The sequence below is a fragment of the Peromyscus leucopus genome, chromosome 1 (assembly GCF_004664715.2).
Source record: "Peromyscus leucopus breed LL Stock chromosome 1, UCI_PerLeu_2.1, whole genome shotgun sequence".
Classification (NCBI taxonomy): Eukaryota; Metazoa; Chordata; class Mammalia; order Rodentia; family Cricetidae; genus Peromyscus; species Peromyscus leucopus.
In genome coordinates, this window is record NC_051063.1 from 123121546 (window position 1) to 123145226 (window position 23681).

Genomic DNA, 23681 nt, shown 5'->3' on the forward strand with positions numbered 1-23681 from the left:
GTAGGATGTAGCTGGTCTTCTGAATAAAATATAATAAATTCATTAAAATTGTTATGAGAACTCTCTGGCAAGAAAACAATGTCTATATGGAGAGACAGAGAATTTATTTTAATTATATTATAATCTATAACTAATCTTAAAAATGAATAGGAAGACAGATAAGAGAAAATATATTAAATTATAAATGTTATGTTAGATACTTTTCATATTTTGTTATATGATTATTACTTTGTAACAAAACTGTCTTTTAAAACTTGTCTTCTTTTTTCCTCTAGTCAAGCCTTCGCATTTCCCCTCCTCTGCCCTTCCTTTCTATGACGGGAAATGGGCCCAGAGACCCTCTAAAGATGGGCGTTGGTTCCCGAATGGACCAAGAACAAGCTGCTCTGGCTGCAGTTACTCCCTCTCCAACCAGTGCTTCAAAGAGATGGCCAGGAGCTTCTGTGTGGCCATCCTGGGACCTTCTTGAAGCTCCTAAAGACCCTTTCAGCATAGAGAGAGAAGCTAGACTACACCGGCAGGCAGCAGGTGAGTGCAGCATGACTTTGGGTATGTGTAAGGCCTAAGACCTTTCTAGAAACAGAATTGACCTTTGTTCACACAGTGATGAACTCTTCTGGAAGAGGGTTTGATAATGTGGTAAAGTTTCCAGGTCTGTAAAGAACCATGTATTCTGTAGAATAAGGGACCACCTTGAGACTGATTTGAAAGAGGCAGATAGCCTGGCACACAGGCTGTGCCACAGCAGAAAATGGCTGGCCCCACCTCTTACTGTGGGCTTCTGTGAAAACTGGCTGTGCCCTGCCTTTGCTTTTGATTGTTGCATGAGAAAGTCAAAATCTTGAAAATGATGCCTACAGTTTTGTCTGCCTTTCCTATTTCTGATTCAGAGTCATAGCAGTCACAGTTCGTTTTCTGGCTTTCTGTTCTGTGATTTTTCCAATTACATTCAGGGTAGTTAACCTCTAAGGTATGGGATGTCACCAGATGCTCTGATCTCTTTGAAGTCCTTTAATTTCTGTCATTTAAATAATCTTAGGTGCAGACTGGAGAGATGGTTCAGTGCTTAAAGGGCACTGGTTTCTTTTCTAGAGGACCTGGATTCAGTTCCCAACACCCATATGGGCACCTAACAACTATTCATATCTCCAGTTCCAGGGGATCCAAAACCCTCTTCTGACCTCTGCAGGCATCAAGTGTTCATACAATACTTGGACATACATGTAGGCAAGACACCTATGTACATAATACAAAAATGAATTAAAATTTTTTTATTGATTTGTTTGGTTTTTGTTTTTTGAGACAGGATTTCTCTGTATGGTCCTGGCTGTCCTGGCCTCACTTTTTAGAACATGCTGGCATCAAACTCACACAGTGATCCACCTGCCTTAAAGGCGTGTGCCACTACCACTTGGCGAGGTGCGTCATCTTAAGTGTGCATTAAATCTTTTTTTCACATTACCTCTGAGCTTGGAGGTGAACGAGCTACTTATATCAGCTAATGTTTCAGGGCTTTCCACTCAGATCATGGCTCTGAGGTCTGGTATCTAACCAAATGAGTGATATTCCTCTGTTGCATGTTTTTACATAGAACTTGTCCATGTCTCATTCTCCTCTAATAGTGTGTACACCCTGTTTATCTATCTGGTGATTTTAATAGCCCATGTTTGTGCTTACTATGTAGCCATTGAGTGGTGTGCTCTGGAGGCTACTTGGTTTTATATGACACATTGCTGGCAGTGCCCAGTTTCTTGTCACAGTTGTCACAGGAGCATACTAGCCCTGTACATGTTAGGGAATGGCCTGGTATCTAGGAGATGGCTCATCTCCTTGAATGTCTTCCTCAGTGCTGAAGGAGAAGGGTAATGTGTTGAGTAGCCAGTCCTCACCTAGGACACCTTTCTATGTGAAAGGCCTGAGCTAGTTGCCAAGAATAGACTTCTGGAAGTTAGTAGGACCGGCCCAGTCTGAAGAGAGTTCCAAACCTACACAGCAGAAAGGGCCTGTTGACACGATCGGGTTTGACATGAGTAGGAAGCTGAGGGTTTGGGCAGAAATCCATCCTCATACAGGGATGAGCAGTGGGCAGCAGGGAAGCTCGGTGCCTGCTCAGGGGTGTGGGAGTGGGTTTATGGGTGTGGCAGTGTTCTCATTCTGTCGAGTTGTGCTTTCTGCTGACAGTATCCTAACTTCTGTGGTCGATGAGTTCAGAGACAAGGCAGGGAAATGGTAGAGGTTCTTTTACCCTAGGAAGAAAAGTCTATATATAAATATAAATCTATTTAGTACTATAAACAATAGCAAGATAAAACTGCTTTGTTGATAGTTTTAGTTATATAGTTGAAATTGCTTAAGTCGTGATAATTTTTACCTTGTACATTTGCTATTGCTTTCAATTTTATTGGAGGCAAAGCTGCTGAGGTAGGATCATTAAACTTACCTTAAATATTTGACAAGACAAAGTGTTATGCCTTTCAGAATAACCATGGATAGTGTTCTTCTGGGCAGCCAAGTTGGAATTGTGACTGCTCTGTTTCTCTCCAACAAGTCCATTTTAGAGAAAGGTCGATTGAACTCTTGTTTGTTTCTTTGTTTTTTTTTTTTTTTTTTTTTTTTTGTTGTTGTTTCCTACCAAAGCTGTAAATGAAGCTACTTGTACCTGGAGTGGCCAGCTTCCTCCACGAAACTATAAGAACCCCATCTACTCATGCAAGGTGTTCTTAGGAGGTGTTCCTTGGGATATTACGGAAGGTGAGCTGCCTCTGAGATCTCTTACAAGAGTTGAAGGTGGGGCATACCTTTAAGAAGGAATGTGTGCCCTAGGCTCCTGTTTAGGCCCTGAACCTCTGCCTCAGCAGAGTGTTACAGGAACAGCTGAGGGGTGGGTGCACCTCATAGGCTTCCAAAGTGCTTCTGTGTGTCTGCTTACGAATGAGACCAGAAGTCAGTTCTGAGTTGTCAGAAACAGTGAACCTTGGGAGGAGTGCTGGTGATCCTGTGTTTGTGTCTTTCCTGAATAGACTGTGTCTTGGTTTCTGTTCTTCCTCACCTGTACAGCTGGATTGGTTAACACCTTCCGTGTTTTTGGCTCTCTGAGTGTGGAGTGGCCTGGTAAGGATGGCAAGCACCCCCGGTGTCCTCCCAAAGGTAATATGCCTAAAGGTAATAAAGACATGGTAGGAATTTTTCCCTCTTCCCTCACTCGTACTATACCACGTGGTGCCGGGATGTCACAGAAGCATGCTGTTAGTAATGTAGGCACTCCAGGGTATAATCAGCACGTCCTCTTCAATTTTTGCACATTCCTTTGTCCATCTGTCCAAACTTGCAGTGCTGTGGGGAGCTGCCACCCAGACTCCTTCCTGTGCACTTCCCTCCAAACCTAACCCCACCAGTGCCTTTCCCCCGCATATGGTGTCAAGAGTGTTCTTTTGCCTGCCTCTGCAGCCTTGGAGGTTGTCATCTGACCCAGTTCTGAGACTCCCTTTGGAGTTGTCAGGAATGAGGACCGACTATCTGATTCCTCACTGGTCTAAAAGGAGATTCTGCCCTGTAGAAAGGAGCGGGTGCTATTTTCACTCTGCCCCATCTTCGTTGAACTGACAGTTTAATTAGGCTTTTAAAGTAATACCTGCATCCCCAGACAACCTATTCTTCTGGCTCTGCTGACCCGAGTGTGCTCTGTGTTCTGGGGTAGAGAGCTGTGTAGTAGTAGGTGGGGTCTTCTGTTCCAGCTGACAGTTCTTTCCCTTAGTGAAATGGGATGTACATCTCTCTCCCTTAGCCTGGGCATAAGGTATAGTAAGTGCTTCCTTTGACAAGCCTTTTCAGGAGTAGAACAAAAATGTACTTTGGGATGAGGGATTTGGTTCAGTGGTAGAGTGCTTACCTAGCACACACAAGACTATAGGTTCAATCTACATATATATATATATATATATATATACATACATACATACATACACACATATATATATACATATATATGTATGTATGTATCTATCTTGTACTTGAGGCTTCCTCCCTTAGAAGAAACTCCCTGCTCAAAGCCATGGCTCTTCGGCCACCATAGAGGATATTAAGGAATATTAAGGCGGCTTTTCCTTTCCTTGGGTATAGGGTATGTGTATTTGGTGTTTGAACTAGAGAAGTCTGTCCGGGCCTTGCTTCAGGCTTGTTCTCATGACCCGATGAGCCCAGATGGCCTGAGTGAATATTATTTCAAGATGTCCAGCCGAAGGATGCGCTGCAAAGAGGTGAGTTCGCTTGGTGTCCTATATTAGTTACTTTCTGTTGCTGTGGTAGTTTCTTTTTTTATTGCTGTGATAAAACACCATGACCAAGGTAGCTTATAAAAGGAAACGTTCTCAGTTGGGTTTGCAGGTTCAGAGGGTTAGAGTCTGGGATGGTAGAGTGTGAAGGTATGGTAGCAAGAACGGCCAAGAGGTCACATTGGGAATAGCATGAATATTTTTAAACCTCAAAGCCTGCCCCTAGTGACATGCCACCTCCAACAAGACCACAGCTCCTAATCCTTCCTAAATAAGTCCACCAACTAGGGACCAAGCATTCAAACATATGAGATACGAAGGCCATTCTCCTTTAAACCACCACAGTCGCTGTGATTAAAATACCATGACCTAAGGCAACTTACATAAGAAGTAATTTGGGCTTATGAGTCCTGAAGGATAAGAGTACATCACAGTGGCGCACACCTTTAATCCCAACACTCGGGGGCAGAGGCAGGCAGATCTCTGAGTTCAAGCCCAGCCCGGTCTACAAAGTGAGTTCCAGGACAGCCAGGGCTACACAGAGAAACCCTGTCTCAAAAAGAAAAAAAAAATCAATATGACAGAACCAAAACGCTTACATCCTGTGCTATAAGAACAAAACAGAGAGAGCAAATTGGAAGTGGCAGGAAGATTTTAATCTCAAAGCCCACTCCCAGTGACCCAATTCCTCTAGCAAAGCTATACCACCAAAAACTTCTCAAAGAGCACTACCAGTTGGCAACCAAGTTCAAATGCCAAGACTTTGGGGGACATTTCTCATTCAAACTACCACATATTCTTCCCGTGTCAAGATGATTGGCATATCATGGCACTAGATTTTTCTTGGAACCAGGGCAACAGTTCTTGCAGAGGCAAGGAATCCACTTTTCTTGTCCATGGCAAATACATTGCTATCTTCTAAATTACATTTTTCTTAAAAAAAAAAAAAAAAGCCAACTGTTGGCCTTGCTGAGGTGAAAGGGAAGTTTGTAAAATGTGCATAGACAATCCTGGAACCAGTGGGGATTGAGCCCTCCCGGCCTCTTCTACTCTCTTCTGATCTACATTTAAATTTCAAACCTCACCTTAGAGATGAAATTGAAAGCAGCAACTTTCTCTTCTTAGACTAAACTGATAAAATCTACAGATATTTTCTCCTGGTTCTCAGACTGGGTAAGTAAATAAATTCCCATTCGCACAAACCCAGCCATGGCTGCTTCACTCCCTCTCAGGGCTCTATTATATGTTACCAATATGTTCTCTTTTTGTAAATGCTTGGCATAAGCCTTTGTGCCCTGAACATCATACTGATTTCACATTGGGGAACTCATTGCAGAGTCTTATCTCAGGATTACTGATTCATCTGGGTAGAGTTTAGGAATCCCTTGTAATCAGACTCTCCAAATGGTGCTAGTGGATAGAGTTTTGAGAACCACTTGTTTTGAGTTCAGGAATTGGTGTATTTATTAGGCTGATTCCAAATCACTTTTGTGACATTAAACTACTGTGAAATTTTATTGCTCCATGGGAAGCTAAAAATATCTCTAATTAAAAAGATCAGTGCTTTCCAGGGGAGGGAGACATGACTAGGCAGAGCACAAAGGATTTTTTTGGGCTGTGAGTTGACATTCAGCTACCATTGCAGTGTTGTAAAAGTCATCACACATTTCCTCCAAACCAGTAATTCACAGAAAACATGAAGAGAACCCAGTGTAAACTGTGGTCTTGAGGTAATGGTAATTGTCAGTGTAGGGTCATCGGAATGACCTTCTGATGGCAGAATTTTGCTAGTTGAGGCTTGTGTGGGACAGAGAGTATGTGGGAAATGTCTGTTCTTAGTGCAGTTTTGCTGTGAACCTAAATCAACTGTTAGAAAGTAAAGTCTGTTTTTAAAATCTGTGTCTTAAAGGGGGAGGTTCCCATTAGGATGGTCATATCACTTTTAAATAATTCATTGACTGATCTGGTTCTTTGCTTTATAAAAGTTCCCTCATGTTTCTGTTGTCCAGTCTGACAGAAGTTGAAGTTGTTCATTCTCGGGCTCCCACAGTGACTTAGTTCCCTTCCTTCTCTCCTCACTTGTCTGGCCCTCAGACAACAAGCAGGAGCTCATCGTATCTAAGATGAATTCATGTATTCTTTCCTCCTTTGTCTCCTGCTTTCACACATGAGACTGTCACAGCTACAGGAATCAGAGTCTGCCCCGTGCCCACTCCCTCCTTACCACTTAGCAGAGACTGAGTCTCTCTGATGCACCAGCTGCAGGCTGACCCAGTTCTCTCACTTCTGTGACTGATTCTTTGTATGTCCCGACTGTTGTCCACCATTATCAACACAATATTGACTCCCTCCTGTCGTCTTTCGATCTCAAATAATGTATTCATTTCCACCTGTCTAACCTCCTGTCCTGTGTAGACTCTGTGTTCTTTGATGTATCCTGTAACTCTGTATTCCCTGTGTGCAAAGTTAGCCTTTGTCATGAATTTGTGGGGCTGTTGGCTTCCCCTGGTACCTTCTACCAGGCTCTCCAAACCTCAGGCCCTGTAGGTCTAGATCGTGCCTGGTCCCTCCTTGCTTACCCATTCAGAAAGTCTGACCTCTACAGACTTCCATTGAAGAATATCTTTGCTTGTCACCTGTGACCATTGCCATCAGCCTTGTTGAGGTCTTCTTTTGAATTGTTTTTACCTCCTTGTGTTTGCCTCAGTTCTCTTCCTGCTTCAAAGCATTTTAAAATGATCTTCACAAACTATTTTTCCAGAAATAGTTACTGGCATTTATAATATAAGCCTACCTCATTGTAACACCCTCTGCCTGCTAGACTAGGTTTGACTCTGGGGTCAGGGGGACAGAAGACACAAGGTATCAGCACTTGTCCTAGTGATGCTGAGCTTTGTAACACCTCAGATCTTTGTACATGGGTTTATACAGAGAGAGATGGCTTTATACACATGGGGTGGGGAAGAGGGAAGGAGGCGGGGAGAGAGAGAATGTTCCCACTATTGCTGGCACAAAGCCCTCTAAATACCTAGGTTTAGACCAGTAACCATCTCACTGATAAGTATTTTCACCCTTCTGTCCTTCATGCTCCTAGCTTTTAAATGTTCTATGAATTCTACCTTTCACAGAACTCTTGTTTTCTTTCTTGAGAACTCATGCTCTGTTAGTTCCTGTGGCCCTTGGTTGGAATTACAGGATTGTGGGCCTGTCAGTTTGGTACTTCGTGCTTACTTTGCAGAATCAGCGAGTTCTGTTGTATTTTCTCTCACCATTATGAACACATGAACACAGGAAATTCAACTCAAGGATAAGGATGCCTTACTTGGAAGCCTGTGTGCCTCAGATGGGGAACAGTGCCCTTTCATCCCTGCACAGCCTCAGCTGCAGCTATGGTATCTAAAGCATGTGTTCTACCATACAGGAGGCCCTCTGAAGCTGCGAGCTGATAAACCTTTGGGGGGCGTTTTCAGGTGCAGGTAATCCCTTGGGTCTTGGCTGACAGCAACTTTGTCTGGAGCCCATCTCAGAGGCTGGATCCAAGCAGGACGGTGTTTGTTGGTGCCTTGCACGGGATGCTCAATGCTGAGGCTCTGGCTGCCATCTTGAATGACCTATTTGGTGGAGTGGTGTATGCTGGGATTGACACAGATAAGCACAAGTACCCCATTGGTGAGTGTCCTACTTCTGTGTGGGAGTAAATTAAGATTGTAATACTTACCTTTGAGAGTGGAGAGAGAACTGACCCAGGTTTGCAGATCATCTTTTCCTCCAGAAGTTACCAGTACTGGCCCATCTGCATCTTGCTTTGCTCCTGTTTCCCACCCTGGGGAAAAGGACGATTGTAGAATCTATGATAATATTGGTGAAAGAAGCTGGTTGAAATTCAAAGTGCACACACAGCTGCCAACCAGTTTGGGACACACTGTAGGTAGTATTGCACTTAAAGACTATACTTTACTGAGAACATGACCAGTTTCCTTTATTAAAAGTTCTTCCAGACATGGTAGCACATGCCTGTAGTCCCAGCACTTGGTGGATCTCTGAGTTCAAAGCCAGCCTGGTCTACATAGCAAGTTCCAGGCCAATCAGAAATACATAGTGAGACTTTGTCAGGAAGGAAGGATCATTTGTTTCATTTTTACATCTTTGATGCTGTCTAGAGTAAGAGACAAGGTCAGATCAAAGGTGCTTTCTGGATAACTCAAAAACTGGTACAGCTGTTGAGCTGTTCTACCTTAAGGTAGTCTGTGTCCTGACCACTGAGTTTTGATCAGCTTTTCTGAGAAGGTTAGTTCCAGACTTGGTACAGTAATCTCAGTGATTGCGTTTGGAAATGGAGCAGACCTGAACTCTCTGATGAAGGCATATATAGTTAACCCACCTTCCCAGATACCTGGTCTACCAATCCACACTGAATCTGGTCAAATGGAGAACCGGGACTTCAGAGTCTGTAGGGGCAGGCCGCACTTGGCAGGAGGGGGATTCTTCTGCTGGTTCCTAGTTCTCTAAGGTACCTCTGGGTCAGGCAAGGTTTGATTGCTATTTATACCACCTGAGCCCTTTTTCCTTCCCTGGATGTCTGCCTGCACAGGAGGAGCCCCTTCCCTTCTCTCTTTACTAAATGATTAACACTAACATGTCTTACAATGGTTACTATCCAGTGTGATAGCCACCAGCAGAAGGTGACTGTTGAGTACTTGAAATGCAACTTCTCCTATGTGTTAAAATATCTTGAACACAACCAGGTAGTGGTGGCACACGCCTTTAATCCCAGCACTCGGGAGACAGAGGCAGGTGGTTCTCTGAATTCGAGGCCAGCCTGGTCTACAGAGTGAGTTCTATGACAGCCAGGGTACACAGAGAAACCCTGTCTCAGGGCAAAACAAAACAAAACCACCACCAAAATCTATACCTTGAACACATAGATAAAATGAACTGTATTATTAAAGTTCTACTACTTTCAACTCTGCTGTGACAACCACTCAATTAGAAATTTATGTCAGACCGCACTGGTGTAGAGCAGGGTTTCTTGAGTGTTTAAGAGAATTTGAACAGTGCCCGGTTTTCCTAGGGTCTGGTCGTGTGACTTTCAATAACCAACGTAGTTACCTGAAAGCAGTCAGCGCTGCTTTTGTGGAGATCAAAACCACCAAGTTTACCAAGAAGGTGAGTGGTTTATGCCCTTACTTTGAGAGAGATTTGCATCAGTTACAAAAAAAAACATAGTTCCAAGATTAGGGCAATGAGCCCAACTGCAGAGTTAACCTGAGTTTTCAGGGTTTAAGGTGGGCTTGGTCTCTGGGGACTCAGGAGGAAGGGATCTAGACTGTTAGCTGCCTGAGTGGGTGTGGGTGTGGGTGAGAAGTCCCCTCATTTTGATATTTGTCTGAAATTGCTAAATAGATTGACTTTCTTTATCTTTTTTTTTTTTAAACCTGAATACTCTGAGCACTTCCCTGCTGCTAATTGATGGAAAGCCAGGGTTCATTTTGCTGAGAAGATCAGGCAGTAAAGCCTGTGGTTGTCAAATGTTAGCAGCAACCAGCTCTGTCTCTGTATGACATGAGTCTATCTTCTAGTCTGTCCATATTAGGCCCTGGCCCACAATTCTGTCTAGCCTCCATTAGAACAAACAAACATCCTGCATCCCTGTGTGCTCAATAATACGCTCCTCAAGCTCATCTGACCCATAGAGCCATTTTATCTCCCTCTGTTGATGTTCCTCAGGTTCAGATTGACCCCTATCTAGAAGATTCTCTGTGTCTTATCTGCAGTTCACAGCCTGGCCCTTTCTTCTGTCGAGATCAGGTGAGTTCTCTGGGCACTAGAAATGTCTACAAAGTTCATACCACAATAAAAAAAATGTATTAAGGCATGTTTCTGACATTGAGTATTGGAGTTCGTGGGTAACTTGTGATGTCTGGGAGCATAGATAGAGACAACAGTCAAGAGGGCACACTATAGATAGGTTGATCTACAACTCTGGGTGTGTCAGGATGCTTGTTTTCTCTTTTCCTTCCTGGGGTACTGCTGTACAGTATGGCCATTGGTGATAGTGGGTGATTTTTGTTTTGTTTTGTTTTTTGGAAATGGTCTTACTGTTTAGTCCTACCTGACTTGGGACTCATGTAGCCAAGCTAGCCTTGAGCTTGCAATGAGCCTCTTTCTTACCCACTGCTCCTGCCAGAGCCTTCATATCACTGGCATGTGTTACCATACCCAGATAGTGGTTTTATAGACATTAGGTAGTTGGATACCTATGAATAAAGCACTACTGATACGTTTTCTAAGTCTGACAAGCATGTCCAATTACAGTCTCTGGTACCATTTGCCTCAGGGTAGCTGTGAATGCTGCCCAACCCAAAATTGTGCTTTTAGGAGCCAACCTCCCCAACCCCTCCCCCCAAACACACACACTTGTGAAGTGTTGGTTTGGTTTTGTATCTGGATTGCATGGTTCTCCAGTGTGAACCTTGAAGACGACAGCATTATGTTGCAGTGCCAAAAGGCTTAGGTACACCTTGCTGGGACTGAGTTTTCCTTTATTTCTGAACTTCTGGACTGCTTTGGTATTTGTATCTGGGTTTCTAACCACACTCATCAAAGGTGGAAGCTACATGGAAACTTCCTCCTGGGTGTCTCTGGGTGGTGGAACATGGATGGATCTGGGTGTGTTTGGCAGTCATTGATTTTCAGACTTGAATGTATGTACGTATCAGCTGATAACTTTGTTGAGATGAGAATCTGATTCAGTGGATTTGGGTGGACCCTGAGAGTCTGTGTTTTTAATAAGTTGCTGAGTGGTGCTCATGTTGCTGTTGTGAATGAACTTTTTTTAAACACATTAAAATATATTTTCATGCATGCATACAATATATTTTGATCATGTTCTACCCTACTTTTCTTAACTCCTTCCCATCCACTCCCTCTTAACTTCATCTTTTTGTTTTATGTTTTTGAGACAGGGTTTCACCTCAGCCTGGGACTCACTATGTAAACCAGGCTGGCCTCAAACTCAGAGATTGAGCCTGCTTTTGCTTTCCAAGTTCTGGGATTAAAGGTGTACACCACCTTGCTCAGCCTTTTTTTTTTTTTTTTTTTTTTTTAAATATCATGCCTAGTCCCAGTGTGCTACTTATATACTCATGGTAGTCCATCTACCAAGGGATAAACCCTTAAACTGACTTTCCTTCTTCCAGAAGCCATAAGCTGTCAGTAGCTCTCAGCTAGGAGTAGTGGCCTGTGAGCCTTTTCCCTGCCCATGCTGAAATGTTCATTGGTCTTGTGCAGGCACAACCATTGGACCACATTCTGAAACCTTCTCTGGAATGTTCGGGAACCTTCCAGACTCTAGCAATTCAACTATGCTTAGTTTGTCTTACAGTGATGTTGTCATTGCATGGAGGCTGTAGATAGTCAAACTCAGGCCCCCACAGGAGTTCAGAGTAAGTTTGGGTAGTAAGGTAAAGCCTGAAAACAAGTATCTTTCTAAATCAGCTTTTATAGATCAGTATCTTTCACAGTGAATCCTCAGTTTCAGATTCTTGGTAGGAGGTTATGACTTGTTTAAGATTATTCAGCTAGCAAAACCAGTCACTTCTCACTGAGAAGAGAAAGGCATGTCTGCTTATACTTGAATCTGTTACCAGTTCTTCACACATTCTCTCATGTTGGCAGCCATGAAATTCAACTGCTCTGTAGGTGAGAAGGGTGGGGAATTGGGAACCTGCATGGTCTCTGTGTACACCAGGAACCTAAAATGTTTGCATAAGGCTACACATGAAAACAAGATAGCATTTGCCTTAGAGCTCTCTTACCATGAGAGGCCTAGCAGGAAGCATCTCTTCTAGCTCCACAGAAACCAGGGGCCTTCCATTTCCTCTTCCAAGTAGAATCTTTGTACCTGGTGCTAACGCTCTTTCTGTTTTAGGTTTGCTTCAAGTATTTTTGCCGAAGCTGCTGGCACTGGCGACACAGCATGGAAGGCCTGCGCCACCACAGCCCCCTGATGAGGAACCAGAAAAACTGAGATGCCAGCTAGAGAAGCTGGCCTTGCCCAGTGGCCTGTATTGCCCAAGGCTGGCAAATCAGGCCTGTACCCTGCACTGGCGCCCAAGGAGCTAGCTTTCTGCAGACAAGGGAAACTTGTAGTCACCTTTGTACTTGCTAAATCTGTCTTTGTTTCTGCACTAATTAATGCACAATGAGTTTTGTGAGGTTTTGTGTTCAGGGGGTGTGCCAGAGCAAGGACCCTCAGGCTCACCCTCAAGCAAATGTAGTTTTCCCAGATTCTAGTTCCTCATTTTGCAAATGAAAAGAAAAACAACAACAAACTGTGTGTCCGGGAGGTATTGACAGATGCCTACACCTAAGTTTATTTATTAAAGCGCTTTCTACATTCCTCGCAATACTGGCGGTGGTGATGCGCAGGTCTCATCCGTTCATTCTTGCAGTTGCCATACAGTGCCTTTCCTTTGTTTAACCCCCACCTGAACGGCATAAACTGAGTGTTCAGCTGGTGTTTTTTACTGTAAACAAACAAGGAGACTTTGCTCTTCATTTAAACCAAATCATATTTCATAGTTTACGCTCGAGGGTTTTTACTGGTTCCTTTTTACACTCCTTAAAACAGTTTTTAAGTCATTTGGAACAATAGATTTTTTTCTTTTCTGGCAGCTTTTAACATTATAGCAAATTTGTGTCTGGGGGACTGCTGGTCACAGTTGCAAATCAAAGCATTTGTAACCAAGGGAAAATTATTTTATTTAAAACTGGACCTGAGGGAGAAAAATTACGTCTGAGCAGCTGCTGTATATAGTTTTAAATAGTTTGTCGCACCTTCTTACATTGCACTTACGTGGGGTGGGAAGGGTTGATAGAAGTTTTTAATCACAGTCACAGGACTTTTTCTTTTGTAACTGAGCTTAAAAATTTAAAAAAAAAAAAAAGGGCTGCTTTTTGGTGGGGGCAGTTGAAGGCTCACAGGAGCCCTTTCTCTTAGAGGGGCAAGTACCCTTCCTTACATATTTTATTTGAAGAATGTATGAATCAACCGAGTTGACAAAAAAAAATGCTACTGGAATTTGCAAACTTGACTCTTTTCCTTTTTAATTTACTTACTCCTTGCCCCTCTTAGGGAAGCTGTGTGCCAAAGAACCAGTGTCCTAACCCCTCCTCCCTCCTGCTGAGCTGATGTTGCATTGTTGCATATCCCAGCTACTCTGTGGGTTTGTGAAGCTGTGTGTGAAGTCTCTACCTCATTGTTGTATATGCAGGCAAGACTGCACTCTACTACAGATGTGTGGAGTAAGCTGTGGTGTACTTTTTTTTGGCACATAATAAACACGTTGCAGCAAAGTTGTGCTTTTGTCTTTGTGCCTGGGTGTGTGTGTGTGTGTGTGTGTGTGTGTGTGTGTGTGTGTGTGTGTGTGTGTGTGTAGCAAGCAGTAAGATTCCAGAAAAAAAAGTCCTCTTTTCTTGGATTTCCTGTAATGGGATTTCCAGTCCAGGGTGATGGTGCAAGCATGTGGAAACGTGTCCTTATGTGGGACTTGTTACATCCTCGTCAGCCACTTTGGTCATATCTGCCCAGGAGCCGGGTGATTACAATCCAAAACAAGAGACCTACATGTTTCAGTTCCTTGGCCATCCAGAATGCCAGAGGCACAACCACCAAGGTGTCCGAAGCCACTTGACCTCTGCTGTCCTGTGAGCCTTGGCATGTTTCTTCTCTTGGACTCGCTTGTGCTGATGTTATTTCTTTCTGAGTAGATGCTACTTTGCTTTTTTGATTCAGGCTCTCTGTCCTTTCCCTGGAACTCCTTACGTAAACCAGCCTAGCCTCAAACTCAGAAAACCCTGCCTGTGAAGCAGGCAGGCATCCTAGTGCTGGGATTAAAGGTGTGCACCGCTATACCTCGCAGCACTTGGATTTCCTTGACAGCCCTGACACTAGAGCTTTTGATACAGCTCCCAGGCTTTAGGACAGGCACCATGGTTTTCAGGTAGAGAGATTTTAAGTCAGCCTGCTGAACTGATCCTTTGGGAAACTAGTCTGAGGTAGAGGGACTCCTGTGTACTAAAGCATCCCTACTGTAAGGTGCAGAAACTCACTACTGGTCAGGATCCAAGAGTTCCCTTCCTGCCAGACTGTAAGATCTAGTCTCCATCTGAAGCCTGGCAGCTACTTCATTGGCATTTCACTGGTAAAAATGAGCTTGTGCAACACTGAGGGCATCCTGACTCTTGGATCTCCTCAGTCTCTTCCTGCTCCTTAGGTCATGACATGTCCCTCCCTCCACGAGCAGCTTTCAGGGTATGGGCTTTCTGTGCTTCACCACCTGACCAGTGATACAGATGTTGAAGGTTGCGGCACAGCCGTGGCCCCTTGATACATCCAACGTGGCTGGCACAGTCTCATGTTAGGTTCGAGCCCAGGAGGACCTCATCCCAAGGAACAGCTAGACGAAAGGCCCTCCCTAGGCTGATGAGGGCACTGGGCCGTTGCTTAAGAGCCTGATTTGGGCCAGGGTATGGCAGAACAGCCAGAAGAAGCTGAAGGTTGGAGATAGTGTCTTAACTGGTTGGGGACAGTAGAGCAAATTGAGATCTTAATTTGTTTACATAAACATTTGAGAGCTTTCTGTGAGCCGGCCGGCCAATGTTTTAAGCACTGGAGGTTAGCCCTTCCTGGTTAGCTCATTCCCTGCTTGAGAAAATAGAAGTCACTTGACGTGCTAAGACGCTTAAAAACAGCTCCAATGCAGTATTGTGCTGGGGTGTGAAGGAAAGCCCCTCTGGTGAAGCGGTGTGTGCAGTAACACCGGGAAGTGAGAGGAGCCCCTCTCTCTAATCGGGCTGGACCCTAAAAGCTCCGACTGGAGCCACGCGCAAGGCGGAAGTCAGGAACGACTCCCTCTACTACTTCACCTTTCCAAAGCGCGGGCTTCCTGTCCGCCTCCTCTTCTCAAGGCCCCGAAGCCCCTCATAGACTAAAGCACCCTCAAAGTCAAAGAGAAGCCAGTCAAGCAGGGAACTTCACAGAGCGGAAACTCGGACGGCCGGGCTTCCTACGCTCGCACGCACGCACGCACGCGCAGACGCTCGCCCCGCCCACCGCCCGGCACTGACCCTCCACCCCGCCAGGGGGCGCTGTGACACACCGGCGAGCCGCGCGCCGCCCTAGCCGGGCGGAAGCGGCTTTCTGGCCTGCGCTTTATAGGCCTCTCTTGTGCTTCCTGTTTCCTCTTTTACCGGGACCCGTCAACATGGTAGGTGTTGGGCTCCGGGGCCTCCGTCCTTTTCAATCCGCGTCCATCCTGCGCCCGTCGCGGCCCCATCCCGCAGCGGGGAGCACCAGGCCCGGCGTGCGCGGCGTCCGTCGGCCGGGCGCGCTCCCGCACGGAGGTCTGCGCGCCCCGGCCCCTCCGCGAGCCCCGCGCTTGCTTCCCCCGCGGAAGGCGCGGGCTCACCAGTGATCTTTGCCCTCCGCCCTCAGGGCCGCGTCCGCACCAAGACTGTGAAGAAGGCGGCCCGGGTCATCATCGAGAAGTACTACACGCGCCTGGGCAATGACTTCCACACCAACAAGCGCGTGTGCGAGGAGATCGCCATCATCCCCAGCAAGAAACTCCGCAACAAGATAGCCGGGTGAGCGGGGACCGCGCGGGCCGCCTCCTGGGCTCGGGTCTCCCCGGTGGTCCGGGAGGAGCGGGGGGTGTGGGCTTCGCGGTGCTTTTCCCCGGGGTGGGGACCGAGCTCCGCCCTCCACACCTGGTTGCTCGGCCTCTGCTGTGGTGTGCGTCGCTGTGGCCACGCTGCACCAGAAGTCGACCTTGCTGGGTCTCTACCCAGTCCAGGCTCAGGGGCTGAGTGGTGGTCCTTGGGGGAGGTTGGTCATCTGCGGGGCGTGCGTGTCGGAGACTCCGATGGCGAGTCTGTTCTTAATGCCGAAACCAAGTGGGTTCTGTGTCCGGACGCCCTGGGCACCGGCGGGGAGCCGGGGTGGTCACTGCCGTCCTGGCTTGTGTGCTTGCAGCTACGTCACGCATCTGATGAAGAGGATTCAGAGGGGTCCTGTGAGAGGCATCTCTATCAAGTTGCAGGAAGAAGAGAGAGAAAGGAGAGATAACTATGTTCCTGAGGTAAACTTCGTGGATCTTTCTCTGGACCTCCGTCCTGTCAGTGATAGTGGAGGCTCTTGAGAGGGTGGGGGGCTCGTCGGCAGTGAGAGAGAGATCCGCTCAGTGAGAGATCCAACTCATTTGGCTCCTCGGTGTTGTGATATACAGGGTCACTTCGAATTATTAAAGAGCCGCCTGCCTCTGCCCCCTGAGTGCTGGGGTTAGAGGCGTGAGCCTCTAGCTATAGACTTAGCTGGCTGTGAGTGTCTGTCATCTGCCTACCTGTTTGTTACTCTTTCTGCCCTGGTCAAGTTGTTTGCTCATTGTTTCCACATGGGAGCCTAGTGACCGTGTCTCCTGGCTTGATCAGCTTGACCATATATCTCAAGTGTGAACTTTATCTTAAGGCTTTCTGAATACCCACTAGATAATTCTGGCGGGCGGTGGTGGCAGACGCCTTTAATCCCAGCACCTGGGAGGCAGAGGCAGGTGGATCTCTGTGAATTCAAGGCCAGCCTGGGCTACAGAGAAAATTCCAGGAGAGTCAGGACTGTTACACAGAGAAGCCCTATCTTGTTTAAAAAAAAAAAAAAAAAAAAGAAAGAAAAGAATGAAGCTGTCTGGGCACTGTGGTACATCCCTTTAGTCCCAGCACAGAAGGCAGGGTGGAGGGGTCTCTGAGCTTGAGGCCAGCCTGGACTACATAGAGTTCCAGGACAGCCAGAGACACCTGTCTGAAGAGAAGAAAAGCGAGCAGAATTGTTGCTCATCTGTGGTGGTACATGCCTTTAATGCCAGCTCTGGGCAGGCCAGCCAGGGTCCGACAGTGAGGCCTCATCTTGCATGGAAGCAGAGGAGGAGGAAAATAACTCATTCTTAATTTGGACTTCTCTCCTTCCTAGGTCTCAGCTCTGGATCAGGAGATCATTGAGGTAGATCCTGACACCAAGGAAATGCTGAAGCTTCTGGTGAGTGTGGCTGGTCCTGATTGGGGGCCATGAGTGGCTCTCTGTCACCCGGTTTTAAAATGGTTGTGGATGCTTGTTCTGTGCGTATATTGAAATGGCTTTTACAGGATAATTTCAAGATTGTGGGGCATTGCTGTCTGAGTCCTTTGCATTTTTCTTTGTTCTGGGGCTGGCTCCTAAGTTGTCTTTGGTTCCACTCTGGCTCTGTTACCTGCTTTCCTTAGAAACTCTTGATTCTAACTTCAGAAATGATCTCTTGTCTCATTTTCAGAATAGTCAGGCCCCGCTTAAGACAGTTGACGGGTGTCTTGGATGTGGCTTCTCTTTCCCCTTCTTTCATAAGTGGTGATGTGGGCTTCAGAGTCCGGCTGCTGTTAGTGATTTTGAGCACTTGGAATCACTAACAAAATACTCTCCCTATATTCCCCCCACCTGGCATTGGTGAGACCAGCAGTGTGGCAGCTGGGTTTGCTGTGGATCTGCTCCTGAGGCAGCCTTAATTTCTCCAGAAACCATTTGATGGGAGCTAATCCACTCCTTGGTGCCTTGTCCATCTGCTTGGATGTTGAGCAAATTGTAATACTTCTTGACTGGGGCTCCAACCATGGTGCGGTGTGAGCACTCGTGTTCTTACAGCCTTGGATACACGGGCTATGGTAGGGATTACTGACAGGCAGTTAAGCTTTAGTTAGGAAATAGTGGCAAGAGAGTGTTGACTCCTTGGGTGTGGAAGGCAGGTCTGGGTTTTGCAGTTTGTAGGCCTGTTCCGTGTGTCCTGGCTAGGAAGTGCCTGGCTGAAGGTTACCAGGGATGTGTTGTGTGTTGAACGATTGTTCCTGGGGGCGGGAAGCCCCTTGGCTGGCTTTAGTCCAGACCCCAGTCTGGCAGGGCTGGTGCTAACCACAGATCACCCTGCCCCACTCACTGCGAGTCTTGTGTTTCGTTGCAGGACTTCGGCAGCCTCTCTAACCTGCAGGTCACTCAGCCTACAGTTGGGATGAATTTCAAAACACCGCGTGGAGCCGTTTGAATCTGTTCTGTCATATTTTCAATAAACCTGAAAACAACTTTGCCTGTGTTGTCCTTGCTGCTGATAAGGGTAGGAGGCCGATGCAGGAGCTCTCAGGACTAACTAGCCTAGGACTTGGAAAGCTCTAGTGTGCTCTCAGGACGTGGCAGAAAACTGCTTAGCTGTTGGCTCCCCTCAGTCTCTTGGATACACAGAGTTGGGACCAGCATGCCCAATTGGAGGACAGTGGTGTCAGCCAGGAAGGTGGGTGTGCCTGTTTTGTTTTGTGGGTGTTCTTTGACATTTCCTGCTTGAATACCACAGATGGAGGTGTTTGGCACAGAATTCCCATCTGTTGGGTTTTTATCTTTGAGCCCTAGAATTCAACGTGAAAACTTCCCTTTTATAATTAGTAGGTTTCAAGTATTTGAGGCTAACCTGTACCTCATTTGGCATCTGTTTTACTACATACTCCTTTTACTGGAATGTCCTACAAGGAGGACTTTGGCCCTCCAGTTCCCTGGCTGTAACTGAGATCCAGCACTTGGGAGAAAAAGATAAACTAAAAAAGTTGGATGAGGCCAGCCAGGACTACAAAGTGAGACCCTGTCTCAAAACAAGTCTGTCACCTCCCCCCCACACCGGAAAATGATGGGCTGGGCAGACAATAGGTAGGTACTCAAGCAAAGACCTGAGCTGGGTGGGACCAATGGCTTGGATGTGCACTTGTAATCCGGGACTGGAGAGACTTTGGGAACCCTGGGGGCGCCGGGTTTGGTGAGAGACCAGTCTCAAAAATACTGTGTTCACAGATTGGAAGACAGTATTGTTGGGATGATCATACTACATGTATGCATGAAGCTGTGTCTTATGAAAATGGTGTTGAGTCTACTGTCTTCAAAATTGGAATTTTTTTTTTTTTCGAGACAGGGTTTCTCTGTGTAGCTTTGCGCCTTTCCTAGATCTCGCTCTGTAGACCATGCTGGCCTCGAACTCACAAAGATCCACCTGCCTCTGCCTCCCGAGTGCTGGGATTAAAGGCGTGCGCCACCACCACCCGGCTAAAATTGGAAATTTAATCCTTTCTGCCACCCATGCTGACACCTAGGGCTTTTAAAGAGGTGGTAAGGGGCTACTTGTATTACTGCTGGAATGAGTATGTTATGAGTGGGTTGTTAGGGCAAACCTGGCTGCCCTTGGGGTCTAGTGCTATGATGAAACACCAAGGAGGGGAGGAAGGGTGATTTGACTTAATCCTTAAACCTTAGTCCATCCCTGAAGGAAGTCAGGACCTGGAGGCAGATGCAGAGGCCATGCTGCTCACTGGTTTGCTCCCCGTCTTGCTAAGGACCACTAGCTCAGGATGGCACCACCCACCATGAGCTGGGCCTTCCTCCACTGATCAACTGCCTGCAGCCTGATCTTGTGAAGGCATTTTCTCAATTGACGCTCCCTTTGCCAATATACAGTGGATTTCTTTATATGTTTAACAGTTCTTTAACACAAACCCTAACACTCATATTGTGGCTCACAACAATCTAACTCCTGTTCCAGGAGATCTTAGGCCCTCTTTAGGCTTCTACAGGCTGCACACGTGGTACATAGATATACATGGAGGCAGAACACCCATTTATTGGTATTTAAAAAACAAAAGACGTGCTGGAGAGATGGCTCAGTGGTTAAGAGCACTGGCTGTTCTTCCAGAGGACCCAGGTTCAATTCCTAGCAACCACATGGTGGCTCACAACCATCTGTAATGAGATCTGGCATACATGCAGACCGAACACTGTATACATAATAAATAAATCTTTAAAAAAAACAAAAGACAACTATTATGTATACAGTGTTGTGTTTGCATGTATCCCTGCAGGCCAGAAGAAGAGGGTGCCAGATCTCATTACAGATGGTTATGAGCCACCATATGGGTGCTGGGAATTGAACTCAGGACCTCTGGAAGAACAGCCAGTGCTCTTAACCTCTGAGCTATCTCTCCAGCCCCAGAACTGACCTTTAACAAATATGATGAGTCTACCCATTGTCACTCAGGATTTGCCTTTAAAGTAGCTTCATATGGAAAATTGAATGAATCAGTGCCTCAGATATTCTATTACAGTTATTTCTGGGATAGGTGGGTGGCTGTATTGACAAGATCTCATTGTGTAGCTATCCCTGGCTGGCCTCATACTCACAGAGCCCCGTCTGCTTCCCAAGTGCCGGGACTAAAGTTATGTGCCGCCACACCTGGCTTATTTCTATTTCATACACCTGTGCAATCTATCCAGCATTAAAGTTACTCTGGATTATGATGGCTGGTTTTATGTCAGCCTGACACAGGGTAGAGCAGTGTTCCCAACCTTCCTAATGCTGTGACCCTTGAATACAGTTGCTCGTGTTGTAGTGACCCCAACCATAGTTACTTTAATTGCTTAACTAGTTTTGATACTGTTATGAATTATATAATGTAAATGATATGTAGGATATCTGATATGTTACCCTATAAAAAGGTTCTTCAACCTCCCCACGAGGGGTTGAGAGCCACTGAGCCAGAGTCAATCAGAAGAGGGAACCTCAATTGAGTAAATGCCTTCATAAGATCTGCCTGTGAGACATTTTCTTAATTAGTGATTGATGGGGGAGGGCCCAGCCCATGGTGGGTGGTGCCATCCCTGGGCTGGTGGTCCTGGGTTCTCCAAGAAAGCAGACTGAGCAAGCCAGTAAGTAGTACCCCTCCATGGCCTCTGTATCAGCTCCGGCCTCCAGGTTTCTGCTTTTGATATTCCTGTTCTGAATCCCTTTGATGCACTGTGATGTGAACATGTAAGCCAAATAAGCTCTTCCTCCCCTGCTTTTGGTCATGGGGTTTGATCACAGCAATAGTGACCTTAGACAGGTTGGTGCCAGGATAGCGTCCTATCTGCTGTGACAGACCTGACTGTTGTTTTGGAGAGGGTTATGGAAGGTTGTGGAACTTCAGGCTAGAAAAGCCATTGAGTGTTGCTCAGTGAGCTGTTATGTGGGAGCTTGGCAGATGTGGAGGCCTGGATTGTGAAGTTCAGAGGGAAGCAAAGACCACCAGGCCTTTTGTGTGGAGTCTGTGATGTCAGAACACAGAAGCTGTGTTCCAGAAGCAGCCAGACTTGGTAGTGTAAGCATCATCCAGGTGGTCCTGGTTTTGAAGGCCTGAAGGGGTTATGGAGAGCAGCTGAGGCTTGGAACGGAGACAGGGCTGGAGCCCTGAAGAGAACCCAGGAGGCTGTTGGTGAAAGTGCAGCCCAGTTGCAAGGGGCCATGGGATGACCACCAGGAACAGCGGCCGCAGTGGGGTGGAGCCAGCCATAAGACATTCTGGTCTGTGGTTTTCTTGTGATTGTGTGTAGATGTGTGTGGGTGTAGCGGGCACACACACAGAGCTCACAGGACAACTTGTTGGGAGTCATTGGTCCTTTTCTTCCTCTGTGTGTGTCCCAGGAATCCAGCTCAGGTAGTCATGATGAGCAGCAGTGAGTGCCTTTACCCACAGAGCCATCCTGCCCACCCTTTTATGATAGATACTTTTGTCTGTCTGCCATAAGGGTGATGCTGACCTCACCAAATGAATTGAGAGGTGTTTTCTTCTAGGGAAGAGTTTTGCTTTTTTTGTTGTTATTGTTGTTGTTTTGTTCTCAAGACAGGGTTTCTCTATGTGGCCCTGGCTGTCCTGGAACTCTGTAGACCAGGCTGGCCTCGAACTCAGAGCTCCACCTGCCTCTGCCTCCTGAGTGCTCGGATTAAAGTCGTGTGCTGCTACCGTGCCCAGCAAGTTTTGCATTTCTTACTTGGTTTCATTCATTTTCATCTTTCTTAGGACTAACTACTTTCACCTGAGCTGTCTGGTTGTTGGCTTATAGCTCTTCCCAGCATTGCCCGAGAGCCCGCCGTGTGTCTAGACGGCTGGCAATGGGTCCCTTTCACTGATAATTTCAGCGGTTTAACTCAAGTTCGCTAATCTATTCATCTATTTAAATTTGTAGTTTTACTTGGCTTTACCCTTTTTACTTACTTCTGTTATAATTTTCTTTTTTCTGTTGCTGAGAACTAACGCAGGGCCTTGTGTATAGTAGGTGAGCCCCTGCTCCTAAGTCTCAGCCCAGCCCTGGAGCCTTGGCTGTTTCCCTACTTTGGTGGCCGTGGGTTTCGTTTACTCCAGTGGAGCTTGGGTTATTGATCTGAGACTTTTCTCTTTCGGTGTGTAATCTCTAGCCGTGAGTTCTTTCCCAAGCAAGGCTCTCTCTCACTGTTTTGCAATTGTTGGTCAGTTTTGGTCTTAGTATGGCCAGGTATCCCTTTGCCGTATTCTTGAAGCTACTGTTTCGGATTGTGATTTACATTCTAGGTTTGTGTGTGTCCGAATTGTCTCATGGTCGATGACTTCTAATTCCATTCCTGTTTTGGTCAGAGAACACACTCGATATGAATGAGTTCACTTTTTGAGAACTGCGAGCACAAGATGTGGTCTGTGGTGGAGTGTGCCCAATGCACGGCAGCGTTAACCAGTGTGTGATAAGTCTCCTTCAAGTGTTACTGACTTTAGTTCAGTTTTTGCTGGTTTCTTGTCAGGGCTTTGGGTAGCCTACACTGGCCTGGAACTAGCTATGGGGCCAAGGATAGTCTTGAACTCCTGACCCTTCAGCCTCCATCTCCAGAGTGCTGGGATTACCACCAAATTATTAATTTTTGTTTAAAATGTCAAGCTTCATCTGGTTCGTGGAGTCATATCTGTCCCCTCTGTCACTGCCCAAATGGTGGGGGTTTTGGTTGTTTTTTTTTTTTTTTTTTTCAATTCTTTTACTTTCAACTTTTGTGTCTGAATCAAAACTATCTCTTGTAGAAAGCATGCTGTAAGTTGTAAATGGCATTCTGATCCTCTCTACCTGCAATTGGATGCTTAATCTATTCCTAATCACTTCTGCTTGAGAGGATTCCTGATCCAGTGAGACTGTTAAGCACTTATTTCCCAATGTTTGCTGTTTTGTAGCCCAGGCTGGCCCCAAACTTGACATACAGTTGTCTCCTTGCTGCTGCTTATTACACCAGCTGGTGTGCAGCGTCCCTAGCGTTTACCTTGTTATTTCCACTGCTCCCTCCCCTTTTGAGTTGTCTGTTATACACACACGCACACACACACACACACACACACACACACACACACACATATGCACGCACGCGCGTGCGCGCGAGCGTGTTTCAGCTACGTGAGTGTAGGTGCAGTGCTCGCAGAAGCCAGAAGAGGGCACCAGATCCTCTGCAACTGGAATTACGGGTGGTCTTGATC

At 46.2% G+C, this 23681-nt stretch overlaps 2 protein-coding genes across 9 annotated transcripts in view; both read left to right on the forward strand.

Moving 5' to 3' along the window:
* Cpeb1 (cytoplasmic polyadenylation element binding protein 1) overlaps positions 1-13628 on the forward strand; it is a 98125-nt gene extending 84497 nt beyond the window's left edge. For 5 of the 8 annotated variants that reach the window (XM_037197865.1, XM_037197874.1, XM_037197877.1 and 2 more), the window contains 8 exons: positions 276-528; positions 2638-2751; positions 3058-3162; positions 4120-4256; positions 7742-7940; positions 9343-9437; positions 9999-10079; positions 12202-13628. In XM_037197865.1, the coding sequence (XP_037053760.1) occupies positions 276-528; positions 2638-2751; positions 3058-3162; positions 4120-4256; positions 7742-7940; positions 9343-9437; positions 9999-10079; positions 12202-12300 (1083 nt within the window). In that variant the 3' untranslated portion in view covers positions 12301-13628. The remainder of the gene's footprint in view (positions 1-275; positions 529-2637; positions 2752-3057; positions 3163-4119; positions 4257-7741; positions 7941-9342; positions 9438-9998; positions 10080-12201) is intronic. The other 3 variants (XM_037197876.1, XM_037197878.1, XM_037197858.1) reach the window with 1 other exon arrangement.
* A 1802-nt stretch (positions 13629-15430) lies between these two features.
* Rps17 (ribosomal protein S17) lies at positions 15431-18429 on the forward strand. The gene is made up of 5 exons (XM_028873788.2): positions 15431-15541; positions 15769-15920; positions 16309-16414; positions 17296-17361; positions 18311-18429. The coding sequence occupies exons 1-5, from the start codon at positions 15539-15541 to the stop codon at positions 18389-18391; spliced, it is 408 nt and encodes a 135-aa protein (XP_028729621.1). The 5' UTR covers positions 15431-15538; the 3' UTR covers positions 18392-18429.
* The last annotated feature ends 5252 nt before the right edge of the window (positions 18430-23681 follow it).

What these genes read in the sequence shown, in the direction of transcription:
- Rps17 (XM_028873788.2), top strand. An exon ending in GAGATAACTATGTTCCTGAG is followed by an intron (nt 16,415 to 17,295) that starts GTAAACTTCGTG and finishes TCTCCTTCCTAG; the next exon opens with GTCTCAGCTCTGGATCAGGA. An exon ending in AGGAAATGCTGAAGCTTCTG is followed by an intron (nt 17,362 to 18,310) that starts GTGAGTGTGGCT and finishes GTTTCGTTGCAG; the next exon opens with GACTTCGGCAGCCTCTCTAA.